General features: G+C 35.9%; 1 protein-coding gene across 1 annotated transcript in view; it reads left to right on the top strand.

The window, feature by feature from the left end:
• PRKX (protein kinase cAMP-dependent X-linked catalytic subunit) overlaps positions 1-22781 on the top strand; it is a 61355-nt gene that overhangs the window by 30198 nt on the left and 8376 nt on the right. Inside the window, exons 3-7 of the mRNA XM_062628711.1 lie at positions 2418-2681; positions 10218-10337; positions 14881-14976; positions 19921-19978; positions 22247-22324. Of these exons, the coding sequence (XP_062484695.1) occupies positions 2418-2681; positions 10218-10337; positions 14881-14976; positions 19921-19978; positions 22247-22324 (616 nt within the window). The remainder of the gene's footprint in view (positions 1-2417; positions 2682-10217; positions 10338-14880; positions 14977-19920; positions 19979-22246; positions 22325-22781) is intronic.

Here is a 22781-nt window from a genome sequence, read left to right as displayed (position 1 = left end):
ATGCCTTTTAACTCTGTTATCTCCATGGTCTGTTTTTTATATTTTCAATTAGCATCACCATCTTAAACATGGATAGTATCTTCCTTTTGTTGCAAAACAATGAGTATGTGTCTGTGCATAGTAATACTGGGGTTTTTTAGCACTTTATGGTAGAGAATTTTAAAGTAAGACTGCATGTAATTTATTTCTGGTGTTCATCTTCCCTGTAGCTTCCTACATATAAAGACTTTTAGACAAGATTTTCTTTTTTTCCTTTACCTGTTACTTTCGAGAAATGGCTTTGCTGCATATGAGGTCCTGGTTTTTGTGAGATACTGAAGTTATTTGTCTACATTTTTTTTTTTAACTATTTTTTGGAAATGCTTTCTTGGTGCTTTGGCGACAGCTGGTCACTGAAGACTCTTCAGTGCAATTTTGCTGACATGTTTGAGTGATGTGTCATACCTCTATGGGTGCAGCAGTTCATACTGTGCTGTAATTTTAGCATGTCTCTTTGATTTTTTTTTTTTGATTTTTTTTTTTTTTTTTTTTTTTACCCAAGAGGATAGGAATTAATAAAATCAGCTATGTGTTACAGTTCTGTAAGGTAAAATAGGTTATCTGTCTGTAAGGTAAAATAGCTGAATCATAATGTTGCATTATAATGTTGCTCATCACAGCTTCTGTAATATTTTCGGGTTTTGTAGTCAAATACCACTTAAAGCAATCCGTATTGCAAATACTGAATTTTTATTATGCTGTTCTTTGTTACTGCTGTTTTTTAATGTATGCCAAATAATGCATTAAATTTTCTGTGGATAGAGAAACCTTTAAGAGTCAGTTCTTGAAGAAATTAATTGCAGTAAAACTGCTGTCTTTAATGGTCTAGGTTTTCCACTTTCATCCTCTGTATTCTTTGCCAGATTTTGCCCTTTCTCTCCCCTGTGCATGTTTCAGGGTTTTTTGGTTTGTTTTGTTTTAATATGTTGTTTGCTTTGTTTTGCCCATTCTGATTCCTCTGTTTATTGTAGGTGCAATTTTGCCTACTTAAAATACATTTCAAGAGTGTTTGGTTTTTTTTTTTCTTTTTACACAGTCAGTAAAGATACCATGAACATCGTCAACAGCCAGTTGATGATGTTGATGACTATGATAGTGCCATAAAAGCAAAAAGCTTGTGTTCTACTTTCTTTATCACTTCGAAGGAATGGGGGAGCTGTTCCTGATGGTTAGATGTCTCATTTTCTTGGTTGCTTCAGTGCTGATATCAAGAAAGCAAATATTACTGAAAAAAAGTCGCTCATAGGTTTTGGAGCTTAGTTTGCTCTGCTTATCTTTCTTGAGACTCTGTGCCTTGATTATGAACCAGATAATGAAGGAAAAAAAAAACAAAACCCCAAACAAAAAGATACTTTATCTTTCAATTCTTAAGATACTGCAGAAACAGTTACTAGAGGCTAAAGTAACTTCTATTCTTATATCAGTAAGCTAGGTAGGGATACGCTGTTCTTTATCTGTTAACTTAGTAATAGGGATAGCTGTTTGTTTTAAAATGGTAGAATATTCTTCCAAGATGTTACTGGATACTTATTTTCTTCTTAAGTATCAAGTTATATTTGGGTGTGTGGTGTATGAGTTGTTCAATGTGGATAGAAAGAAAAACTAAGCTGTTTTGGGGAATGTAGGAAGGAAGATTCCTGTATTCTGTAATGAAGCATTTGAAAGCCATGTGGAATGATTTTCCTTGTTCCTTAGCTGCTCTTCAGTGCACTGTAGTAATGAGTACCACAATCATAGTTCTTAAATTAAAGGTAATACTCTGAGTAATGGAAGATACTTATCATTAGGCTAATTTTGAAGTATAGAAAGGAATCTTGTTTTGCGATAATTTTGGGGTTTCTATTAGTTTTGTTAAAGATATTGTAGGAGAGCAGGCATTGCGATTTGATAGTTTAGTTGAGTTTGTATATTTCTAGGGAGAAGGGGATAGGAGAGGGGAAGGAGAACTCTCTGGTGTCTTGTTTTTGAACACACTGTCATAAACATCTTTACAAAAGCTCTGCTTATGCACCATCACTTTGGCAATATTGGATTAAATGAAAGGTAAGGTGTGTAAGAATTGTCTGTTCTTAGCAGACTGGCAGTGTACCAAGTCAGTTACTAGCTGCTTATCCGACCTGTTTTTGTATGATGCAGCAAAGTCTGTCAGTTAGATTTTTCTTTCTTAGCCTGTGCATCCTGAACTATCTGCTTTATTTTTCAGGTTAAGTCAGCTAATTGAATATCTGTTACTTAGATTCTTGGGGTTTTAATATTTGTGGACTAGGAAGCATAAATTGATTACGTACATAGTTAGAGCAGAGATAATTTTACAGAAATATACTTCTAAAGCAAATTGGACAGATAATTTATTCAATAAAATAATGTTTTTATTACAGATTTTGGACCAACCACGATGAACGTTTTCTATATATGTTAATGGAGTATGTGCCAGGAGGAGAACTTTTTAGTTACCTGCGCAACATGGGGCGTTTCAACAACAGCACGGGACTGTTTTATTCTGCAGAAATTATTTGTGCAATAGAATACCTGCACTCCAAAGAAATAGTTTACAGAGACTTAAAACCTGAAAATATATTACTAGACAAAGAAGGACATATCAAGCTTACTGACTTTGGATTTGCTAAAAAGCTGGTGGATAGGTAAGTAAGTTTTTGTTATAGTAATTACGTTTTGCACATTGAGCAGAAGAAAAGAGCTTGCTTTCAGAGCATTTCACCTAATAGTCCATGCAGTTCACGCATGTCAAATACCTTAATTTAAAGAAAACCATCATCTTGAAAGGGCTGCAAGGAAAATCAATATTACACCTTAGGTATAACTAGGAGGAAGATCACAGATAAGCTACTGTAGTAAAATATTTTTGTCTGAGTAGTTTTGTATTTTTAAGTTTTCAGTGGTCATCTTGTAAAAAAGGACTTCAGTGAAGTAATAGAAAATATTGAGATCTGTGCATCAGTATATTAAATGGGACATTAATGCTCCATACACATTGAATTGCTAAGTGTTTTGTAATTCGTGTTTTCTTCTGCTTTCCTTTCAGAGAGGGTTTTTTTTTTAATATGGGAATAGCATTTGAAAACTGGATATTTTGTTTTTACTAGCCTGTTGCTAAAATGGAACTGCAAAATCTAGACAGAAACAGTAAGGCAAACTTAGCAGAATTGATTTATTTCACTTTAACTTCTACAATACTGGCAGCCTCAGTGTATGCAGACTTTTTGGCAGCGCAGAGGTGTTTTTTTTTCCCCTCAGTGATTTCTCTGTTCTCTCCATTTGAACTACTCTTCTGAGATTATAATAGATGTTCTTAAAAGGAAGCAAGAACTGTCACTGGGATTAAAAGAAAAAAAGGGGGGGACGGGGACAGATGGACAGGACTAGCCTTTCATGTTAGAAAAGTGGTGTGACAAGTTTTGGTATTATGCCCTTGGGCCACCTCTTGAAGGAGGCCATATGTGAGTTAGGTGTTACATAGGTGCTCATCCTCTTCAGTCCTCTATCTGTTTTCCTGTTTAATGCTGCTTTTGCAACATCTCAGTGTCTATGTGAAATTCTACAAAATCAGTTTAAAGTGAAGATGGATCTGAGGGATCAAATCACCTCACAGAGGTCATAAAGGTTGCTTCCCTATGCGTTACATTCTTACAGTGCTGAGTTGCCTTGACACAGGCGAATGGTAGGCAACTGAGTACACTGGTTCTAGTCGCCTTTGAGGTCTAAGTGTCTGTTTTAAAACCATGTTTTAATATCAACATGTTTGACTGAATTCAGTTTCCAATGGTCAAGCAGATAGGTGTAAAAATGTGGGTTTGTTTTATTTTTTGCTATTTTGTTTTTAAATGAAAACTACTTTTTGTGGGAAGAGGTGAAGCTACTTCCATGTAAGAAAGCAGGATGATCTTTTTATAAGATATTTTCATACAAATTCTTACACTTCCTTTTTACATGTAGATACTGCCACTTAGTGGTTATTCTTAATTTGGATTTCTGTGGGTTTAAGACACAACAGATGTAGCTCTTCATTAAATAAAGTGATAGTTCACTTCAGAGTATAGTTTTCAATCCAGGAGATGAATCTATTAAAGTAAATTTGTTCAAATACATTTTAGGACATCAAAAGAAGCTATCACTACTTCTTTTAACTGGGTGGGGGTTTTGTGTGTCCTACATTGCTTGGGGGGGAGCAGTGAACTTGAGCAGTTTGTTCGGAATTGAATCATAGATCACATAGAAAAATTAAATAGCCTTGTATTTATAGCTGATTTACTTGTAACTGTACAACAGGTAATAAAGAACATAAAATTGAAAGGAGCAAGGGCTTAACCAGTTAGAGTACAAGCAGTTACCTATGCAAATCTGGTTTATTTGGGTTGTTTTGTTTTGTTTTTTTTTTTTGTGTTGGGGTTTGGGTTTTCTTGGTTTCGGGCTGTATTCTCCACCCTAGCTGTAGTCATTTTCATAACACTGGGGTTTTTTTCTCTGTAAAGGTACACAGTTGTCAGCAATTTATCCACTTACTTTGTTTCATAGACTGTTTGATGAGAAGTACAAAGACATGTTTTGTCATCTTTATGCACAGCAGATGTCTGTACACGTGAACCTTATATGGAAGTATGTGAATGTTTCTATCTGTATACATATATATACTGTATATGAATTGTGAAAATGAAACACAGTCTATATGTTTTTCAAACAACTGTGAGGAAGCACGCCACTTAGGACCAGCAAATGTATTCCTAGGGAAGGGAAGACAAGACATGATATGTAAAATAAAGCATGGTCTGCAGAAGACCTTCAAAAATACAGTTACAGTCTTGATACACAATGCGTCCCATGAATGATTCTGTAGTTGCTTAATTGAGATTTTTCTGTACATGTTTTTCTTCCCATTACAGTGTGTGAAAGGGTGTTCACCATATCCATCTACAGTTAAGCAGCTCTTCAGAGAGAGTGGCTGGCTCATAGCTTGTGTCCCCATGTGGGAAGTAGCCTGCACATTTACCTGTTTATTACATTTTCTGAAGGGCTAGGCTCCAATTTTTAACCTAGAGAAAGAGGAAATCCAGGAAGTTTTCTTGTTTCCTCCTGTTCCTTATTGATTTGTCCTTTTGTTTATCCTTGTTCCTCCCTATTCAGTCATAGTGTACTCTTAAAAATTCTAAGTTTTTCTTCAAAACAGTGTCTTTGCTCAGCTGCTGTTTATTTCTTCTACCTTGGTGTTGCTTAACTGGAGACTTTTCAGTTTTTTGTAAGTATATTCACATAAAATAGATGTGCCACTACTTTTAAAAAAGGGCAGTCAAGAAAAAAAGATGGGGAGGGGATGTTTGTGATTGTTACCTGAAGAATGTAGAAAGAATTTGCTTTAAACTTTATAGCCAGTACATGTTCAGAGTTTTCTTTTTCTGGAAAACAAATACCACATAATCCACCGTGAATAAATGTATATCCATTAAACATGTTTCTGATCTTTCTCACTTGTGGGCCTTCTAAATTAGTTTTTGTTTTAATTCCTGAATTCTTTCAGAGACATATGAAACTAAAGTTCATGGAATTTTGTTTTTTATGCATAGACTTCCCTGAGAATGTTGTGAAAGTTTTAGGTAAAGTTAGGACTTTTATTTTTAGGAGTGTTAAATTTAGTTTGTTGAATTTAAATTCCTAAAAACATCCCTTAGTTGTTAAACTGTGCAAGTCTTCCTAGAAACTTGAGAAGTGATTAACCATAAAGACATTGGGGACACTTCTGCACTGTTACTGAAAATGGTTGTGCCTCGTGACTGGTCTGTGGAGTGGACTGAAGAGAGAAAACAAAACAAAATAAAAAACAAAACAACAAAACAGGACACAGCAAGTCTTGTTTGCAGAGTGTATTGTTTGTCACAAAGCAATCTCCACTGAATATAATTACAGAGAAACTTCCAGACAAGAATGCCAACAAGTACATTGTTGTTAATCTCCAGCTTGTATGTGAGAAGCCTGTCAGGAACTGCAGAGGTGGAAGCTGAATGGTGTAGAGTGCTGAAATACGTTAAACATAAAGAGTTAACTTCTTCAAATAATACTGTTAACAAGTCCTGCAAATACTACTTATAGCTTATCTTAGTGACCAGAGTAAATTCTTTGGTTTATTTTCATGTTTTAAAATTGAATGTTCAAACTTACTAACTGTTGCTTACCTTCAGCTTTTATCTTGAAAACCCAGGGCAATGGACTTGTTTTTGTAGTAGTTTGAATGACATGGTTTATTCTTATTTTTGTGCTTTCTAATTTATCTTCAAAAAGATTATCTGGAATTTCTGATGAATATGCAACAGTCATGAAATAGTAATGATAAAAAACCCAAACAAACCAAATCAAAAAAACAACCAAACAAAAACAAACCAGAAAAAAAATACAAACCCCAAAAAACTTAAATGCCATAAAAAGATGAAGTCATCTTTCTTGATTAATTTTAAAAAATATTAGCTTGTTTAATGACTAAAAAATGAGGAAGTCATGATCTTACAGCACAAATACACAACTTTACAAAGAATTTGAGCTTCCCCCAAGTTTTTGTGTAGTTAGTAAACATAAATTTATTGATTGAAATTAAGTAGATGACCTACTGGTGGTAATAAATTGTATTTCCTAGTGCAGCTAGGGGTCTTCAAGATATGTTGGTATTTCCTTAATTTGTGTTTTCCTTTTGCTTGAAAGAAAAGATCTTGTTATTAATCTATACTGTTACAAGAGGATCAGCAAGGCCAAGTCAGATATGGCGATGTACTCTCTGAGCCCTTCCCAATAACCAATGCCGTGAAACAAGGTTGTGTTCTCACACCAACTTTATTCACAGTCTTCTTCAGCATGATGCTCCAAAGGGCTAGGGTAGACCTCTACGAACAAAACAGCATTTATATTTGATATCATGCTGATGGTAACCTAATCAATCTAAGGCGACTGAAGGCCCACACTAAGACCTTAAATCATCTTGTCCGTGAACTGCTTTTTGCTGACGATGCTGCCCTTGTTGCCCACACAGAAGCAGCTCTGTAGCTTTTAACATCTTGCTTTGTGGAGGTGGCTCAGCTTTTTGGGCTGGAAGTCAGCTTGAAGAAGACAGTAGTACTCTACGAACCTGCACCACAAGATTATCACCATCCCCACATTACCATTGGTGAGTCAGAGCTTAAGTCAGTTCAGCTATTTGGGAAGCATTATTTCCTCGGATGCCACGATCGACAAAGAGGTAGATAACAGAACAGCAAAGGTGTATAGAGCCTTTGGAAAACTCCATAAAAGAGTCTGGTGCAATAAGCACCTGAAGAGAAGTATAAAGATTAGTGTCTATAGAGCCATTGTACTGTGTACTCTTTTATATGGGTCTGAATCATGGGTTGTCGACTGTCATCACCTGCGACTTCTCGATCGCTTTCGTCAGTGCTGCCTCCGTACAATTCTAAATATCCATTGGACTGACAGTGTTAAATGTTACTGTCCTTGAACAGGCAGGGGTCACCAGTATTGAGGCCATATTGCTGAAATTGCAGCTATGCTGACAGGGCACGTCTCTAGGATGAAGGATCACCGCCTCCCTAAGATCGTGTTTTACGGTGAACTTGCCACTGGTTGCCACAAGAAAAGTGCCCCAAAGAAGAGATATAAGGACTCCCTGAAACAATACCTTAGCCTTGGCCATATTGACAACCATCAGTGGTCCACCTTGGCCTCCAGTCGGGAGACTTGGAGACACCATACATAATGCCGTTGTCTCCTTTGAGAACACATGCAGGACTAGTCTCAAGGAGAAAAGACAACATAGAAAGAATCGCGCCCCACCTATACCACCCAAGGAGACTTTTTGTTGTGCTTTTTGCAACCGGATTCGCCTATCCCACATTGGCCTTTTTAGTCATCAGCGGGCTTGTAGTGAGCCCTTCCCAAATCTTCGTTCATAAAGTCAAGCCATGAATTGAGTATCCTTTTAGACACATCGTTACCAGCAAATTATGGAGGTCCTGGAAGTCATGGTCAAACCTTAGACTAATTTTTTTTTTTCTCTATGTAAATGACTTTGATAAGGGATAAAAACCACCAAAGACTGCACTTTTGCTGAATTTGGGGTTTCATAGTTGTGGCAATTTTGGGGGAGGAAAGGGCGACCACTGTGGGACATTGCTTTGTAAACCATCTAGCTTGTCCATTAAAACATGCGCCTGCTCTATTTGCTTCATTTGTATGCCCCTTCTTCCCAAATAGAGTAAAACTCCTAGCTGCTTGATTTGCAGAGCTGGCTAAATGAGTATAAAAAAAATTAAGACAATGGACTGTAATGCAGCCATGTAAAACCCTGTAATAAAGGGGTTGTTTTGTTTTAAGAGGTAGCGAAGCGTTGCTGCTTTTCCTGATCACCTACTCCTTATCTGGACAACCGCTAGATGGCAGTAGTGTGTAAATCAGTGCTGTGCGTAAGGATTTTCTTCAGCGTGCTTGAATTGCAAAAAGTTTCTATTTTCTAGCAATAAAAAATATGCCACCTTTTTATGATGAAAATTAAATATGTATTATTTACACTAATGAATGTATTTCCAAGAACCGTGTATAGTGTTGTCCAACACATTCTGACAGTTTACCTGGAGTGATTTAGCTTATTAAAACCAAGGTTTTCCATATTAAAATCATATTAAAACCAAGGTTAAAGAAATTCAACTCTGTGCATCATGAACCTTCATTTAAAGTCTTGACTGACTGTATAGCTCCTCTTTCTTGATGTTAAGTGTTTTTATGAGTCAAGGTTAAGTTGTGAAAAACCAAACAGACAAAAGAGAAAACAATAAAAAAGAAAAAAAAATGTTGACAGTCTGAGATTCCATAAGGTGCATCTTGATTATCTATTTAGGGTTAGGAAAATGATTTGTTATGTTTAGCAGAACAGTGGTAGGAAAAATCAGATCTTGAATATGTGTGACTTCTAAGAGTGATTGCTTTTCAATCTAATGCATTTTTCTAGCACCATATTACCAGTTTGATTGGAGAAGATTCTACCTGCACTCACAAATAAAACAATTAGAGGTTTTTTTGCTGCAAGTTAGAAATTATATGCAGTGATAATTAATTTTGTCACTATATTCTTTGTCCTGTCTTACTAGAACTCTTCTTAAAATGCAGTATGCTTTTTTCTTTCTTGTTCTGTGCTCTTGTTTCATTCTCTCTTGAACTGTACTTTATCATAGTTTCATCTTCTGACTGTCTACCTAAGAAGTGTAATTTATTCAGAATGAAAGCACTTTTTTTTTTTTCTCTAGTGCATATTAAACATAAGGTAGTGATGCCAGGCAAATTCTTCATGGGTATTTTTTACAAAGAAGAGTTCACAATTCTGAAAGAAATGGTTTCAGAATATTCTTTGTTTCAAAATGTAACTTGGTCTTTGTAAACATTAACTGCTTAGTTTCAATTTATTTCTTGAATTTATAGAACTTGAAATACACATTTCAGTTAGGTAGCAATAGGACAGTTTTATATCCTGAGCTTATATTAAGAAAGCTATGTCAAAAAATTTTACACCTTGTAAATATTTTAAACAATTGAATATAAAAAATGTTTTCTTTTTAAAGTGATAACAGGCAACATTTCAATACCATTTGAAGAATGTCGCTTAAATTGTGAAAGGAATCCTGCACATGTCTGTAGCTATTTACTGATTAAAGCTACTACTTTTTTGTCTCCTCCTCTTGCCTTTGTTTTTTCCAAACAAAAAAATTTTATTGTTGCTGGAATATGCTAATAAGCTTGCCTTCTGCTGAGCCTGTCAGAAGTACTGCATGAAATCCCAGGGTCTGCAGTTCCCAGGGTGACAACAGCTGTTAATAACGTCAAGACAGTGTGATAGCCTAATGGATACCATCAGTCAGCAAACTGCACATGTACTTCCTGCAGGCAGGAAGTTTCTTGATTTCCTTATATCTCAGTTATAGGAGAATTGGAGATCCTCATCGAAGCAGTCCTTTTTAGGTCTTGTAAAAGTCTTTTTGTTTGTTTTTTCTTTGGTTGGTTGGTTGGCTTGTTTATTTTGTTTTGGTTTTGTTGGTTGGTTTTTTTTTTCTTTTTTTTCTATTACTACTATTTCAGTTTTAGGTTAGTCTGTGTTTGTTTGTTTGTTTAATTTTTTTTCTGTCTTCTTTTCCTCCCAGGACATGGACGCTCTGTGGCACTCCAGAGTACCTTGCACCAGAAGTTATACAAAGCAAAGGCCATGGAAGAGCTGTGGATTGGTGGGCTCTAGGAATTCTTGTATTTGAGATGCTGTCAGGGTAAGTGATAATGATTACTATATTACAGCAATATTATATAATAAAGTAATACAGGGTTCTTTGCTTGTTGTGTTTATGATACTCAGAATAGCAAATTTGGGTTCAATTTATTATTGATACAAGAGTTTCATTTCCTGAAGAAAGGAATTGGGAAGGTGTACAAACGAACATGCATCATTACTGTTACGGTTTTTTTTTTTTAACGCTTTTTTTTTAATTTAGTTTGATGGTCAATTTTGCTTTTGGGGTTTTTTTTGTTGTTTTTTTTTTTGTTGTTGGGGTTTTTTAATCTAAGACTTTTAACAGCTGCTCTTTTCCTTATCTGTTTTGGAAATCCAGGTTTTGTTGAAGTTTAGATTTTTATGTACCACATCCTTTATATTTAAAGGATGAAGAAGAGGACTAACCAGTTTTCTTTGAAACTTCTGTAATTAGTTTCTAGTATAGTGAAATCATATTTGCAGTGAGAGCTATAGTCATCCAAAATGCATTGTGGCAAGTAGGAAATTTACTAGTACAGCTAAAGAAAAAGGAACAGCGAAAAATGTCTATTTGGAAGTCAGTTTGCTCAAACTTGTAATTCTCATGTTTTGGAATTTGCTTGATAAGCAGTGTTTCTGAAAGATACAAATTCAAACTGTATAGAGACTTTCTGGCATTAATATAGTTTACTGCTCCTGACTTTAAGTGTTGGGTAGGTAAAATTACGGTCAATTCGCTCTGATTTCAAAAAAGAAATGCTATTTTGAATAATATTTAAATGACTGGTTTAGGTAGGGAGAACATGTAGTTTTGCTTGTGTACTAAACAAGGCATCTGCATGTTTTTCTTTTTTCATCTTGGCTATATCATTTGAAGGTACTTAGACAAAGAGTGGGAATTTTGAAAGAAATCTATTTTGAGCTGGTCAATGCAGCAGAACAAATGCTGGTGAAAGCGAGTTTTGTATGGCTTTGAAAGAAACACAGTATCAGTATCATCAGTATCAGTAACATCGTTTTAGTTTCATAGTTGTTAGAATGTTTTTAGTATTAGGTCCCTGTACTTTCTTGCTCCCTCAGAGTGTGTCCAGTTGCCTCTGTGGCCTTCCATTATGGATCTGCAACCCCACAGAGTGGCTGGAATAAAAACATCTTTGCATGGATTTATTCTTTCTTTTCTCTGTACAGTACTGTCAGTTCAGGGTAACTCTGGGGACTTCTGGTGTTTGGACAAGCTTGTCAAGTTGCCCAGGCAGACAGTTCCCCTGGTGGACAATCACTTCAGAGCTCCAATCCATGGCGTGTGTTTGCACTGAAGAATTCCACCCAATAGCATCAAAACTTGATCCCAAGACAGCAGTGCTGCCCACTGTTTGCTTTCTTAATATCCTGAAGGCTTGCATATCCATTGACTGAATCTCAAGGTGATTTCTAGGCAGAAAAGGCATAAAAATGTATTAGGTCCCTACTGACCACGGCAGGGTTGGCTGCCTTGTCTAACAAAAAGTCATTATTTACGTAGGCTGATCTATGCAGAAGCCAGGCTTCACATTTGTGTCTCCTGTCCCTGTAAGGGTGAATGGCCCAAGCTGGTCAAGGGGCAACTCACGATGAAAGGAGCAAAAGATTCCCAGCAGCCCTTTTACCACTAATCTTTGTCCCAGACACCATGAAGACTGTAGATAAAAGTGTCTGATGCTGTAACATGATTGCAGGTGCTGCAGTCTCCCAGCTATAATCTGAGTGATTTATGTTCCTGCCACAGGTTTTGGTGGGACCACTCTCTGGTCTGTGTTGTCTCGGTGTAAGTGGATATTTTTCGTTTTTCCTTTCTGCACCTTACAGAGCTGTTGATGAAATTTTCCCTGCTAGAGCAGTAATAGAAACATAGTTTCCAAAGTTAACATACTGACTACAGGTATTAGTCAAGTAAGGTCTGGTCTCTGGAGTCATTGAGACCTCAAGACTGCAGGGTGCTGAAGTATGACTGCTACATATATTCTACTGAAATATGACTGGCGTATATCCTTCATAAAAATAGGGAGCAGGCGCAGTCATTTCTATGTGAAATTCTTTGTGTCCTGATGCTATCTGTCTCAAGGGATAAGATTTGGATTACCCCCAGCTTAACATAAATGGTTTGGTTATAGAGACTCTTAATAAATAGAAATAAACTACGTATTTCTAAAAGGCAACCGAGTTCTTATATGGGCTGATTGACAGAGCAGCTGTCTGCTGCACTGATTTTGTAATGTTTTTTTGCTACAGTATCTGTGCAGACATGTTCTTCATAATGATTGGATGCTCCTTTTTACTTTTTAGTGCTCAGGTGGAGTCCTTATCCAAAGCTGGGACAGGGACTCCATCTAAGTTTGCTTGTGTTTTTTTTTGTTCAGTTTGTTTTATTTTATTTATTTTATTTTATTTTATTTTATTTTATTTTATTTATTTTATTTTAGTGGGGGATGGAGATTGATACTACTTGCTTAGGATTTTCAAGATTCCGGGGTTTGGGAGGTTGAGAAGAATAGGGATTGTGGCTTATGTGTGATTTCTTTAGGAGGGCAGGTTGTGACATCAGGCATATGCTTTTAGCATTTTATCAGCTTTTTTCTATAGGTGGCAGTAGTGTTTTATGACTCTTCTTCACCAACTCAAGATGTGGCTTGATATTTACTATCAAGACTTGAAATGCAAAACCAGTCCTTCGTAACTTAATCCCTCGGAGTTCAAAGATTTGAAAATTATTTGAAGGTGAACAAAAACCTGACTTCAAGACTAAATTGTTATCTGCAAGTTACTGAAGACATTTGGCAGCTATTTGCTGAAGTTACTCTCTGAACCCCAAAAGCAATTGAAAATAATTGATAGATGTGTGTGTAAGGAAATGGTCTCTCTAAAAAACAAACAAACAAAACCACACTTTCCTGTTCTGCAGTGTCTTATTTCTCTGACTTAATCTCTGGAGGCCCATAGAATTCTAAATCTGCACACACTATATTTAAGGCAAGGTCTGTTTAGGTTTAAGATAATAAAATATAAGAAGAATAAAAAGCATAAAATATAGAAGAGCAGGGGAGAACCATGGGTTAGAAGAAATCTTTACAGCACAGATGAGTAGTACCAAATTAGGAGAGTTAACCTAAACAAACTTGTTGATTTATTAGGTAGCTTCCATCACAATACTTTTTTTGTCTAAAATCCATGCTGTGTTGAAAATAGATGTTTACAAGTAGTTTCAAAGTCAAATTGGTTTGTCTGTAAAAAATCTCTCATCTTTCAAAGCTGTTCTCATTTTGCATACGTTCAAATGCACTTTAAGCGGTCTTGCCATTAAGCTAATATAGAGCCAAATGTGATTTAAATTTCTCGCAGGAATTCTAGACATATTAATTTCAGTTTTTCAAAGTGGGAAAGGAAAAAGCAATTTAACCACGTGTAAATATACATACTTGTTCTTGATTTTACACCACAGTAGTGTACAGAATGTAGTAGTACTTTTTTATCCTTATACACACAGACAGCTTTTCTTAACTATACTGATGGAGATGTGAAAATACTTTAAACATCGGATTTTAATATCTTAATATAGTTCATACTCAAAATGCCTTTATTCTGTAGGGGTTTTTTTTTGAGACAGAAGCATAGTAAAAGGGATGCTTTGGTCATGTTATAGAAGTTAAGGTGGGACTGAGATTAGTAGTTAGTTTTTTCATTCCCCTAACAGGTTTCCGGTAGTAACTTCTAAAAAGGTGACTGCCACTTTGAAAAACCTTTGGCACTTGGGCTGAGCTGCTTATACCAACTGTAATATTCTGATCCTCTTGCAGTTATTAGGAGATGTGTTACATTAGTAAAGGAAGCACAACAGAAAATACTTGATTCTTATTGGAGCTTTAAAATAAGTACTCTTTGCTCATAACTTCATGAATGTTCTAGACAATTCTAAGTTTAGATTTTTAATTGCATCTTGATCATCTTGGGAAGATTATGAAATAAGTACTTTATCTGTCCCACACAGAAAGACAGCTACACTTTGAGAGAATTTCAGGTCTGTCTCTTTCAAAGCTTCTTTAACAAGATATATACAGGAATTCAAGAAGCAGAATTATGAACTGAACTGAACAATCTATTCATATGAGGATGCTTTAGAAACTAGTGAATAAGGGTATGTAAGGGTATGTCTGCAGTTATAGGACAAGATCAAAAATGGCAATGTTGTTTTGGAAAGTGTACCATTGGTTTTTATAGATAAAGGCAAAACATTTTAACATTGAAATATGTTTCATAGTTGATTAATTACTGTGCTAATGTAACAAAATCCTCTCTCGTAATACTTCAGTTTTAATTCTGTATTCAATATATTGCATTTATTTATTTTTTTTCTATTTTGCAATAGCAGATTTAGGTTATTCTTCAAGCTAGTATTTGATTAATGATGTCATACCAAAAACAACTATGTAATCAGTGATTTCTGAGGGGAATTACTATAACATAATACTGTTTATAAGGTTTTCTGAAATTCTTTTTCTAACCTCTAAAATTTTGCTGTATTAAAATAGGTTTCCTCCATTTTTTGATGACAATCCATTTGGTATATATCAGAAGATTCTTGCTGGCAAAATAGATTTCCCAAGGCATTTGGATTTATATGTAAAGTAAGTCCATGACTCCAAACACTTTTATATTCTATACAACTCCTTAGTACTGTTTCTAAAGAATCTTTGTAGAAGGTTTTATAAAACACTGTCCTGGCTTCAGCAGTAGCAGTCATTTTTCCCCTTCTTAGTAGCTGGTGCAGTGCTGTGGTTTTGACTTTCAGCCTGGGAACAACGCTGATAACAGCGATGTTTTTAGCTGTTGCTCAGTAATGTTTACTCTGACCAGGGACTTTCTGAGTCTTATGCTCTCCCAGGGAGGGGAGGCCGGGAGGAAGCAGAGACAGGACACCTGACCCAAACTAACCAGAGAGGTATTCCATACCACAGCATATCATGCCCAGTATATAAACTGGGGGCAGTTACCCAGAGCTAGATCGCTGCTTGGGTTGGGCTGGGTATTGGTCAGTGAGTGGTGAGTGGTTGTATTCTCTTCCCTTGTTATTCCACTTATCATTATTATTATTGGTGGTAGCAGTACTATTTTTGTATTGTACTTTAGTTATAGGACTGTTATCTCAACCTGTGGGAGTTACACTCTTCTGATTCTCCTCCCCATCCTTCTGGGAGCGGGGGGCGAAAGAAGGGGTGAGAGTGATCAAGCAGCTGCATGTTTCCAAGTTACTGGCTCGGCTTAAACCACGACAAACACCATGTTGGAAAATATTTTAGATTACATTTATTCTTGCAGTCCAAGAAAAAACTATGTCTTTGGTAGACTTCAGACTGGAGATATGGTTCTAAGATTGTATCTGCACTTCTTACTTTTCTGCATATTTTAGAATATTAAGTGTTGTTCACCTTTTACAGAGCTTATTGGTATCAGGTTAGTGCGTGGCAGAAAGAAAAGAGGAGAAATATGAGGAGATAGGTAATTTAATATGAGTAATAATTTGGAGAGCAGGAAGTGAACACTAAACTGTTCCTTTGTATGCATATGTACCAGTTAAAGCACTCTCAACTACCTGAATAAACTCATGATACTTCACAAGTTCCAGTGTAAAATCAACTTCCACTTCTGATAGCAGAGCCCCAGTTCAGTATGCAGTATTAAATATTCATATGTGTATTTTATTCATCGTATTTTGCAATTGTTATGGGCATATTGCAGATAAAATGCTTTTTTTCCCATTTAAAAAATCCAGAATTGAAATTTTTTAGTAAACATTAGAATAGAGGAAGTGTAATCAGAAGCAGAGGTGATTGAGTCAAGACAGAAAATTATTCTTACATTCCCAGGTTAATCATTGAAGGTGTTTTGATGAAGTGACCTTAGAGATGGCATGCACTTACTGTCACCACAAGATAATAGGTAAAATGTTGTGCAGCAAATCTGATGAGATCTGTCCAACTTATGCTGGCCTTTTATGAATTCTTTTACAAAAATAATCATTTGGGGAGAATTTTTTAAGCCTCCACGGAATCATCAGGTGCGCTGAATGAAGCACATCTACATCATCATATGCTGATTACTGTTTCATATTTGTGTCTGCTCTTAACAGAGTTTTCCCTTACAATCTTGAGACTATTTTCAATTTAGTGTCGTCTCATTGTCTGATCTTCCTAACCCAGTCTGTGTTGGGAAGAAAATTGAGTACCTCACATAACATTTGTGCACTAAAGTGCAAGAGTGTGCCCGGAAGATGAACACCTCAAATTAGGTTATTATCATTAGCAGCCTGTCTAACATGGAGAAAACATTTAGAAGTAAAGAAGCTGTTAGCTTCTATGTGCACTCAACATTCACAGACCAACGCTGATTTCTATTATCCAGAGGATGTCTGGTGCTGTGAAGTTTGCTACTTACGGTAGTAAGCATGCATATGTAGGTTTTGCTCTTCACTCTAGATGTGACTGCCAATGAACTGTAGGATACATTAGTCAACATAATTGTTGATGCACTTCTTTCCCAGCTTTTCTTATTCAGTTGTTCTTTCAGTGTGTGCGTTGCAGCTTATTCCCACTGCATCCTGCCTCTAAGGCGTCTCATGAGATTCTAGCTTTGGCTTTCCGCATTTCACACTTCGGTTTTGGGTGATCTCATTCATTTGCATTGTTTCACCTGCTTTATGCAGTGAGTTGTTACCATAATGTATCTCTCTTGTTACATCAACCCCTCTTTTAAAATCAAAAGCAGAACTGGATAGTCTTGACATCTCTGCACCACTGGCTTAAAGCAAGTGCCAAGATTATTTTGTCCTAAGAAGACAGTCTACTTCTTAGCTTGTTTGTATCCTATTTGCTTTCTCTCTTCTTGCTATCAGTTGGTATCTCAACAAGGTTGAAGACTATCCATTCAGGCTATGTTATAGAATCATAGAATCACAGAATAGTTAGAGTTGGAAAGGGCCTTAAGATCATCTAGTTCCAACCCCCCTGCTGTGGGCAGGGACACCTCACACTAAACCATCTCACCCAAGGCCTTGTCCAACCTGGTCTTGAACGCTGCCAGGGATGGAGCATTCACAACCTCCCTGGGTCTGAAGTATTAGTACTATATAGTGTTTATAATAACTGAAGTTTAATACTCTGGTCTCGCACAGCACAAGTATTTTCCTTTTTGGACTCTGAGAAAACTTTTCTACCTAGATGTACTACATAAACCTGATATTTTTCTACCTGCCTGCCTCCATCACCCTTCCACACTTTTAACCTTTTGAACTTTTGCTTTCCCTCCTGCTGCGTGCTGCTATGTGTCTTGTGTAAGTGCTGTTCTTTCTAGACTGAGCCAACATCTCCTCACATTTTTCACTACTGTGGCCCTTTTTTTAGCTGCCTTGCAATATGATCAGATGTTTTCTCCAAGGCTTTTGTCCTGTATACATGAAGTCCTTGCATATTTGACCATTATGTCAGGTCTCTTCTGAAAAGCAGCTTCTGCCATGATGATGATGATAAATTAATCAACTAGAAATTAAAAAATAAAAGTGTTGGTGGAGTTTTGTGTTACTTCATTATACATAATACATAATTATTATGCTCCACGTATTTCTTTGACCGCTAATGAGTTTATAAGTAATTTCAGGGATTTTTTGTTCGTATTTTTTTGTTTTGTTGCTTTGGTTTTTGGGTTGTTGGGGTTTTTTTTGCTTTTTGTGAGCTTTTCTTAGCAAAGACAGTTTTGGAAAATACCAAGTCAAACATGAGCGCTACAGCACTTTAATGATAACTGGTCTAGAAAGGCCTTAATGTAGAATTTCAGTTTCCAAATACAAAGTGCAGTGTATCTGTCGGATGGACTTTTAACCTGATCGTTTCTAAATTATTCTTTAGAAACTACGTAGTAAAGAATGACTAAACTATCTGTTAGTTCTTTCAATTAAATGGACATTCATTCTTCTGAATGCAGCAAATGTATTAATCTCTGGTGACAACACAGTATCACTGATCAAGGTCATCCTTTTATTTTTCTAATTGTTATTTTCTAAGATAAAATTTTGAAGGAAGCCAAGAATGAATGATCCATTGTATGTTTTCTGGTTATATAGGAACAGGAAACTCCATGATTTACCTTTGGTCATAGAGCCTGTGAATCTAGTTCTGGGTTTCTGGATTTCTTTTTAGTCCTGCATCTGTTTTAAAGTCTGCTTATAGCCATTCTGGTAGCCTTCTCCATAAGGAATAGTCTTCTCTGCTGAGAGAGATATCTGAAAAGAGATATTTCTGTGAAGGTGACTGTAAAAGGAGTCAGTCATATGATTTAATGTAATCCAAACATTGGTTGGAATGATCATGAGAGTTTTAAAAATTGCTTTCTATCTTGACTTTTTTATTCTCCTTTTATCTGCCAATTGAATATTTTTCCAGTTGAATTTTAGAACTACATTTCTGCCAAATACAACAGCTTTTAAAACAGTCTAGCACATTCAATCTCAATTCGTACATTCTTTGTATATATACTTTTGTGATTTCAAGGTTAGGTGACAGAATACTTGTTTTTTTTCGGGTTAGTAGATGTTATATTTACGGATGGAGAGATGCAGGTGTCTCATTAATACATTTACATTTTCTGTAAATAAAGGTGCTGGGTTTTTTTTTTTAACCTCCTGCAAATTAAAAATTGGAATTAGCTGTGCTTTGTAGATCTCCAGCATTTTCTGAAATATTACATCTCTCAGGTCTATTTGAGGCTGTAGAAAGAAGAAAGATGGCTAAACTTTTGTTCATTTCTGTCATTGGTACTTTATGCAATGAAGCCAGAGTGCTGTTGTTCTAAAAGTGAGTAGCAAAGTAATCTCTGAGATAAAAATAACTGTTCATAGAAATGTGAGGCCAGATTTTTCTCTCAACTCGTAAGTAACCAAGCTAACTGTGTGATACTCGCTTTGATTTATGTTAGTGTTTTTTGGTGCTTAATATTTAAAGCTCTTTGCTATTTAAAATTGAAACCCTTTATGTCTCTAAACTTACATTCATCTTTTAAAATGTTTATTTAGCTTTATATAGAACTGTTCAATAAACTAGAATTTCAGGGGAGGCTTTTGATTTTCAATTAAGTTAAAGCTTATAGATGTTACTACTTTTAAGCAAATGACTGGCTCTTCCATGCTTCTTTTGAATATTTAGCAGCCACAGAATGCTATATATGTTACAGTTGTGTTCTGCCAGGTAGGCTTGAGATAAATTTTGAGATTCTGAATGCCCAGCAAAACACAAAAATACAAAGAAAAATATGGTGCTGTTTGAGGGGGGAGAGAGTGTTTCTCCTTTGTTTCTTGAAAGAGTTTAAAAGGAACTTCCAAAATTCTGCAAGACCCTTTTAGAACAAGTTATTCCTTTTTATTATTCATTCTTAAATGTCTAAAATATGAAGGAAATGAATGGGTAAATTATGCACAGTATTGGCTAGTCAAAGGGAAGTATGCTCATATTCTGTAGCATTTTGTGCGACAGTAAAATATCAGTTACCTTTGTTTAACAGAGAACGTTTTTTCTTTACTGCAGAGACCTTATTAAGAAGCTGCTTGTAGTTGACAGGACAAGACGATTAGGAAATATGAAGGTCAGTATAAAATGTAACACAGAACAAAGCACAAGTTTGAAAGAATTCTGTAGGAAAGATTTAGAACAACTCTTCTATGGCTTTTGTTTTTATAATCATGAAATTGAGACACATTTTCCCATACATTACTCAGAAACCCTACTTGTTTACTGATTAATTTCAAGACTTGGTGCTAAATCCCGTAGCTTATTTGATTCTTCCTTTGGAGCTGTTTAATCCCAGAAGGAGCACTAATAAAATTTCAAGCTTAAAAATTATTTTAAGATGAATAAGGGTTGTTGTACCATGATGTTTGGTCATTGTCCTGGTAGTTTGGTGATGGGGCTGATTAAGCACAGTCAAGTAGTCTTGCACCAAGAAGAATCCTATTCCAAATAGCCATCTGAAGGCAATAGTTTACTAATAAAAAGTCTGCTCTCATCTCAGGTAGCAGTCCAACCTACCTGAGAAATACAGCTATGTCTGTGATATGTCATGATGGAACACAAAGCAATCTGGTGAATTCTGCAAGATGGCCTGATCTGGTACTACTTGTAAGGCACAGAAGATGACAGCTGTGTTAGAAACTTAGTTGATTTTGCAGCTGTGCAGTAGCTGTGGTTGGTAATGCAGTGGGAAGTTAGCTGCATGTGAACTAACTCAGGTGCTTTAACAGGGTTGCTAAACCACACATTAATCCTTTATTCATTGACTTGTTAGGTTTGTTAGAGTGTTGCAGATACCTAAATTAACCTGTGTAATGTTTTAATTCTTTAGAGACAGCTAAAACTTCCATTTCCTTGGGCAGGAGGTTACAGCTTTGCTTTTTTGTACAATATATAAGCATAGATGCTAGAACCTGCTGCCCAGAGGTCCTTTTCAGAGCCTTTTATGACACGAACTTAGACTGGTAAGAAAAGCTAGGAAATCAATGTTTTTCTTATCTTTCAGAATCCTTTGCAATGTTTTAGGGAGTCATCAGGGAGATTAAACCCAAACCCAAAGCTAAAAATTTAGAAAGATATTAGCCAGAAAACTTTTTGTATCTTTTGAAGAAAAACAAAACCAAACTTTGATTTATTCAAACATGGATTTTGGGCAATGTGTTTGGCTGGGGTTTTTTGTTGAGTTCTGGTTTTCTTTGGGATTTTTTGGTTTTGTGCTTTGGTTTGGATTTTTTGCCTTTTTTAAGTCTCTGAATGTTTGATTTACTGGAAGTTTTTCCCTACAATTGGCTAAAATGTTAGAATCAAAGTTCTAATTAGAAGCAGAATATGGGGTTGGGGCAGTAGGTCAGTCTCAAGTCTGATCCATTTCCTTAATCACAGTTGGTTTAAAAAGACTTAAAACCTATTGGACATTTTCTGGTGAACCATTCAATGAGATCTGCTTTTGAGGAGGAACTAGGTGAGAAATTATACTCTCCTTGTTGAGTCTTTGGATGTGCATATGGATAGTCCCACTCCATATAAATCTGAAAAAAAAAACAACCAAACACCAGAGCTATGGTACACTTCATTTCATGGAGCTACATGTCTTATGAGCTTTGGATGTGCATTAAAATAGTGCTGTGATCAGGCCTGAGACAGAGAGCCATCTGATTTTCTCCAGTGTTTAATGCCTCAGAAATGAACCTGTGCTTGAATCAAGCTTCGTCCTGGGGAGGGGAAGGAAAGGAAAAAGGGAAACAAAACAAAAGCAAAACATTTTTGTTCCTTATATGCATAATCAAAATAGGCATCCCAGAGAGAATTACCATTACAAGACAGATATGCTTTTAACCATATATCTAAAATGAAAACAAATGCTTTTATATGTATACTTTTGTAACAGTACTGAAAACCTCTTCTTGTCACGACTAAATGTCAGTAATATTGGATACAACTGTGTGCTTGCCAGATGTGATTTTTATTTTAGACACCATCAACTTCAGTTATATTTCTTTTAATTTGTGTAAGAATTAGCGGCATTCTCTAAAATGTTGGAGAAGACAGAAGTGGATAGAACTGCAGTGAATGGTTTTGCGATCTTCCTTGAGTCAGAAGAATGCTGCTTTAAAAAAACACAAAAAAGAAGAGAGAGAAATGTGGATCTTTTTCCTGGAATTAGGGGCCTGCTAGGGAAAAACAAATTTATCCTGTAGAATCTTTTAATGATTATTACCTAAAAAAATTAAAAAAGGTTGCACGGACCAGTAGTCTACCTTTATGCCACAGTTCTTATGATGAACTACATGGTTTAGTATGCATACAACTTACTAAATATTTATTTTTATTTTTTTCTTTAAAGAATGGAGCAGATGATGTGAAGAGACATCGGTGGTTCAGGTCTATAGATTGGGATGCTGTACCTCAAAGGAGACTAAAGGTATATTATGCAAAATACTGTATAGGATATTGCAACCAGAAATCATTGTTCTTTTAAGTGGTTTTTGTTTCCTGTTGCATCTGTATGCTCAGATGTGTGTATGGGTATGTGTGCATATGAACACATCAATAATTATATGCATTTTTTTCCCTTTTACACTGCAGAATTAATTATAGGATTGTCCACTTGCATTTTTGTCTATATGCAAAATGTCTGTAAAAACTCCCTGCCTTGTTTTGCTCAAGCTTAGTTAACACAACATTTAATTCTCAGTTTTAGAATTTTGTAATTTATTTGTTATAGGTGGTTGTTTCGTGTGAGGGGATTGGTGACTTGTTGGTTTGATTTTTGTTTTGATTTTTTTCTTTGCCCTTATATCTGTGCAAATGTTTTACTCTGGGCTTTACATTTTTGTGCCAAGTTCAATTCAGGTAAATTCTTTAATAAAATGTAAAGC

This window comes from Pezoporus occidentalis, unplaced genomic scaffold (genome assembly GCF_034315485.1).
Source record: "Pezoporus occidentalis ecotype Australia unplaced genomic scaffold, CSIRO_AGI_Poc_V1 ctg32, whole genome shotgun sequence".
Classification (NCBI taxonomy): Eukaryota; Metazoa; Chordata; class Aves; order Psittaciformes; family Psittacidae; genus Pezoporus; species Pezoporus occidentalis.
This window is presented reverse-complemented; position numbering and strand designations above follow the sequence as displayed.